The sequence below is a fragment of the Stegastes partitus genome, unplaced genomic scaffold, assembly GCF_000690725.1.
Source record: "Stegastes partitus isolate 25-593 unplaced genomic scaffold, Stegastes_partitus-1.0.2 Scaffold1862, whole genome shotgun sequence".
In the NCBI taxonomy this organism is placed as follows: Eukaryota; Metazoa; Chordata; class Actinopteri; family Pomacentridae; genus Stegastes; species Stegastes partitus.
The window spans coordinates 23,716-29,715 of NW_007579593.1; the positions used below are offsets into that span (position 1 = coordinate 23,716).

Sequence of the window (6,000 nt, forward strand, 5' to 3'; positions counted from 1 at the left end):
CGGATGTATGAGTTTCTGCTCTCCAGGTGGGTGAGGACTGTGTGGACCACCGATGAGATGGCGTCATCAGTGGAGTGGCTCTTCTTGTAGGGGTATTGGTGGGGGTCCACAGTGACGTCGATGGAGTCTTTGATGTGCGTCATGACCAGCCTCTCAAAGCACTTCATGACCATCGGGGTTAGAGCTATAGGTCGGTAGTCATTTAGGCCTGTCACTGTGGAGCACTTGGGGACGGGGACAACTATGGCAGTCTTTAAGCAGGTAAGATGTAGTTTATGCAGACGCCACCACACACCTCTATAGTGAGGGTGATTGTTGTGTGTTGTGGTATTAAAGCCGACTGGCTTAAATCAGAACCTGGTTTTAATAATGAGTAGGGAGCAGGAGACAATACAGCAGGTACACACGGGCAGGTATCGGCGCATCAATACACACTGTGCATGTGCAGACCTACGGTATCAGTGACAGGTCAGTATTACTGTGTTCACAGTCAATATTCTACAGTGATGAAATTAAGTTTAAGTAAACATGTGGGTGTCGCAACACCCACATCCCCCACAGGTGCGACGCCCATGCCAGTGGTTCAAATGAACATGTAATAGTTACAGTTTTCACTTGCTTTCACTCAATGGAGGCCAGAGAGGAGACTGTGGCCGCCCGCAGGAGAAAAAACCTCCCACTCACAGACCAATACTAGCATCACTTTTCAACTTACAGTCACTAGTTTTGTCTCCAGGCGCAAAGTCCTTAACGGGGTCTCAAAAGTCGCTAAATCTAGTGACAAAGTCAACTGGAAGCACTGGGCTGCAGAACTGCTCTAAGTGGAAATGCAAATGTGATTGCCTGGTAGCGTCAGGTGGGGAGCTGTGCTGTGCTGCGCCGGCTTGAAGCAGAGAAGCGCTATGCCTTAATGCTGCCCAGAAGATCAGGTGACAACAGACATGCATGTGCATAACTTTTAATCCGTTTGCATTGACAGGGGGAGGATAAATAATTTTCGAGGATAACTTAACTGTTTCCAGGGCATTTGACCTTTTTTTCTCATTTTCCATATGTTTTCCATGACTGGAAAATTGCTCAATCATTTTCCAGGTTTTCCAGGACATGTGAGAACCCTGACAATTCTGCAGTGAGTCAAAAGACTTCTTTTCCACAATACTGAACAACAAGCTCAATGGCAATTATTACAAATGATACAACACTGAGACTCGATAAACAAGACTTAGACCAGCTGTGTTATTAAAGGACATTGGATTCACTAAAGAACAGCTCATGTGTGCTTCATTTTAGGAACAAACTGAATGTCAACAGTGAGGAACAATACAGTAATTAATCTAGTAAAACACACAACAAAAGCTTCATCAAACTGTTTCAGGACGGACAGTGTTGAATGAACTATCTTAGTCTTTTATTTCAGTCTTCGTGCACAAATTAAAAGTAATCGGAGGGCTGATTAACCTTCTTTTTCTGATACTTCATTAACAGTCTCCCTTTTACTCTACAGTCTGTGCAGATGTAGATCACAGTTTAGCAGCACAAACTGAATGATCAAAGTGGATGAGCTCCATCAAGTGGTAGAAGTTAAAATGTTGGGATTTGGATCAAAGATGAGCAAACATCCAGACAAAGAAACTATTCTGGAGTGTAAATCCACCAGTAAATGTGAAGTGCGCTGTCAAAAGTTTCCAGAAAGAAACAGTGAAATCTCAAAACATGGGTTCCAGAAAAAAATGTTAAAAAAACAATGAAATACTGTAACGTTCAAAAACTGTGAAAAAAAAAATAAAAATCTGTCAAATAAATAGATTTACTAGGTCATTTAGAAAACAGGAAAACAGTGTAATTGTATGTTCACACATTGCTAAAGATGTGTTTCTACTTACAAATCTAATATATGAATTTTTGATGTGGACATTACTCACAGTTTTAGCCTGTTTTTTGTGGTTAATATGTAAATTAATAGTCTTTTTCTGTGAATTTACTAGCTATATCTGGAATTTAACAAAACGGGGAAAACATTAATTCCCATTTTTCAGTCCTTAATATACGTTTTTTTTTTCTTTCAAACAAGAGCAACTTCTTGCTTATTTAAATACAGTACTAAGAGTTTCATTTTACAGTCAACTGTTCTAAAACAACAATTTACTATTTACAAAAATACAGATTTTTGATGTGATTTCCAGTTTTGGCCTGTCTTTTGTGGTTAACACTGTAAATTAATATTTTTTTGTAATTTTACTAGTTATTTTGCTTAATTTACTAAACAGTTAAAATCTGTAAAATAATCAATTCTTTTAAAAAAAAAAAGATAGATAAAACTGTTTGTACAGTGTATATAAGAGATAGAAAAGCATGCACATGACAGTCTTTTTTGTGTTTCACATTTAAAAAAAACATCTCAGAACAACTGATATAAAAGCTTTAAAAAAAAATGAAATTAAAAATCACAAAATTAATTTGTTGGCACTTTTGTCATCCTAATTAATAGTCAGTTAATTAAATAAGTAAATCCTAACCATATTCATTAAGGTATTCATCATAAACACTACCAAAAAAGGAAAAACCAAAATCCAGTCCAGTGTAAGCTACTGCAACATGCTTCAGTTTAAAGTAAATCCAATATGGTGTAATCATGAAGGAAACCTATCTTGTCATCTCTGTCCGGCATCAGACGGTGAGTCAGTGAACTGAAACTGTGGGTTTCAGCATTTGGGAGGTCAAACAGTTCAGAGGAGATATTAGCTGATTAGATTAAATGATCACATGTGACCAGTCAGCTCTGCAGGGCTGCATGTTCAACACATCTGTGCTTTTAGTTTGACAGGATGCACACTTTGAACATTTCTTTTAAATAGCATGTATATTAGCAGAGCATGATTCAAATTTAAAAGAAAGAAATCTTAAAAAGTCACCTGCAGTGTGGGCAGTTACTTATGCTCCGTAGGGCAGAGCCAGGGCGCTCATTCAGACATGAAGTCACTATTCATTCTGATGCAGGTTACATTTGAGGATTGCAGCACAGCATGAAAGGAGACGCAGCAATGTTGTGTTTAAATGTGAAAGTGTAATAAAACTATTTTCTGAAAATGAGACGTGATGTTTACATGTGCAAACATGAATAGAGGGTAACTTCAGCAACCCGAATATACATCATCGGAGTACAGTATCACACTCAGTCACAGATCATTCAGGAGTTTCTTCTCTCCAGCTGATCACGTTAAGTCAGTTTCACGAGTCACATTCATCCAGTTAAACTTTCCTTCATGTAACATCAGCAAATCAAGCTGATCAGCTGTATGTTTCTGGATCAGGACCTTCACTATTTCAATCAAGAGGTTTGTGAAAAACAATGTTTGTCAACAGATGTTGTTTCAGTGTGTCAGATACTTTTTAAATGTGTGGTTTAAATACATTCAATATCACACATTCAGTATTCAAAGACTTGTACGGAGACTGTAGGCAAAACAAATACTTGGATCCTTCTTGGATACTTCTTTCTTATTTGTGTATATGTCTGAGTATTTTTTTATTGTTCTTTAACCTTTACTTTGTATTTCTCACGCAGTAATATCTTTTTAAAACCAAAACCTCATTAGCTGTCCAGCACCAAACACACAATAAACACACATCACATGCAGCTCAGTGTCCTACCTGGTTGTCATGCTGCGCCACAAGTGAGCTCCTGTGGAAAAATAATTATATATCATTATAATTAATAATTATCCATCATCACTGACGGCGTCACATCAGCAGAAAAGTCCATAATAGTGACAGTAAAACACACAGTTTTGTCACATTTTTGTTGTTTTCTAAGTTGCAATGGCTCAAACAAAGCAGAATAAAACTCACACTAGGAACACATTTTTAAACCGGCTGATGAGTACACCATCGATAACAAGATGTCTCATCTTTATTCATCAGGCGAACAAGTTGACATCAGGGTGAAATCATCTGAAAATCTGAGCTGCACAGCTTGAAGTGTTATTTACCCTTGAAGAAGTGATTATACTGCTGAATATGTTCTTGATTTATCGGTTAAGTGTCTCTGCACAAAGCTTGAAAACAAAGAAGAAATCCTGCACTTCAGGTTTGCTCTGGATGAATCAGATCACCAGCGATCACAGGATTGAGATTTCTGTCCGACTTAATCCTGACTTGTTTTCATTTTGATTGAATTAGACAGATTTTTTTTTTATTTTTTTAATCTGATTTTGAAGTATTGTTTTGTGGTTGATAGTGATGTTTATCAGTCAATATGTAGACAACAAACAATATTTCTTTTTTTAACATCAGACTGATTTCATTCTTGAACAACGTGAGGATTCTTAAAATAACATCCGTACAGACATAAAGCTTGGATAGTCTTGACATCTGACAGATCAAAAGTGAATGCTGGTGTCTCCTATTTCTTACTATGTAAATAAACTGCAGTGTTCTCAGTTTATTTATGTTGTCTGAGAGGACATGCAAACTGATCTGATGCTTGGTTTCATGTAAAGTGGAGGTTGAACCATAAGCAGAGATTACAGGTCGTATGTGCAGCAGGCTGCACTGTCATAATAACATTAAGATACTTAACACAAACTCATATTATGTTTCTGATAACATTTCAGTAAACTGGTCTAGTTCTGTAAATTTCTTTACTTGGAGTGGGAAGTTGAGGAATATCCAATTTTTTAAGAAGCAACGCAAACACCAGCCGACGAAGCGGCACCAGTAAAGACACTCTTCATCCCAAACATCAGGCATCCAGAGTCCAGCGTTGATACCACGAGTGCACGTAATCGCAGAAATATTACACAGGTAAGCGATTACACGAGTTCTTCTTCACAGTTTCCTAAAACCCAACGTGAGGCTGTGTGTTATGTTTATGGTCAACTGTTCAGAAAATTGTTCAATTTGGCAATCTGATCAACATTTCACATCTGAGAAGCTCAAAAAAGTTGTTTTTTTTTAAACAATGAAGCCATTAATTATAGGTGAGTCATTGCAGCAAAGATATCAGCCAATAAAATCACTCACTATCAATATTGTTGAAGTAAACAAAGGCCTTAATGTTTGCTAAAGATTACATAACAAATGAGATTATCTACCTGTTATCCCTTTGAAAGGTAGATAATCTCACTTATCTACCTGCTATATTGATACAAGGTGGATAAATGAGATTGTCTAGCTTTGATCAATATAACAGTGTTCCCATATATCAATGACTTGGTGAATAAATTTACTAAAAGAAATGACAGACAAAACTACCAAAAATAAAAACACCAACATTGTAATAAGTAACAATTATCCTTTAAGCAATTTCTTCACTTTGGCAAAAACTATTAGTTTCTTTTCAATATCATTATCATTTGGTCTGAAAGAAGAAGAGAAGAGGAGAAAACTTTCTAAAGCTCAAGGTGACTTCTTTAAGTTCTTTTAGTTTCTTTTCACATAACATTAAGACAGAAGGCAAACAATAATATTTGAGAGGCTGAAACCAGATAAAGTTTGCTGTACGAATTGACCTGAAGCAATAAATGATTATTAGTTTATGTCCTTTAATTAATCAACTGTCCCGAGCAAAAAATAAATTAATAAAAACTCATAATTAACAGCAGGTTTCCTCATATTTGATATGTCAGATTGTGACAAAATATCGTGACCCTGCGCCACTGATATGAAAGGTGTTTGCTGTTACCTGTGGATCTGGACCTAATGACATCTCTGGCAGTCACCGTGACGACCAGCAGAGCCAGCAGGACGGCCAGGAGGCTGTAGGCTCGAAAAGAACCGAAGGCCACAAACCTGCAGAGAAACATTCTTTCAGCTGAAAATTGTTAAATAAATGTATGGCTAGCATTTAAATTTTTTTCGCTAAATGTGTAGCTAACATTTGAAAATTGTTAGCTAAAAGTCTGACAAGAGTGTGAAATTGTTAGCCAACATGTCGCAAACATTTCTAACCTTTAGCTTAAAATGTGACGAACGTTTGAAACTTTTAGTTAAAAAGCTGCA

General features: G+C 36.8%; 1 protein-coding gene across 1 annotated transcript in view; it reads right to left on the bottom strand.

Annotated features, from left to right (window-relative positions):
* retreg1 (reticulophagy regulator 1) overlaps nucleotides 1–6,000 on the bottom strand; it is a gene marked incomplete at its 3' end in the record, with an annotated part of 29,706 nt that overhangs the window by 21,703 nt on the left and 2,003 nt on the right. Inside the window, exons 2-3 of the mRNA XM_008302723.1 lie at nucleotides 5,684–5,790; nucleotides 3,652–3,682 (exon numbers count right to left, since the gene is read on the bottom strand). Of these exons, the coding sequence (XP_008300945.1) occupies nucleotides 3,652–3,682; nucleotides 5,684–5,790 (138 nt within the window). The remainder of the gene's footprint in view (nucleotides 1–3,651; nucleotides 3,683–5,683; nucleotides 5,791–6,000) is intronic.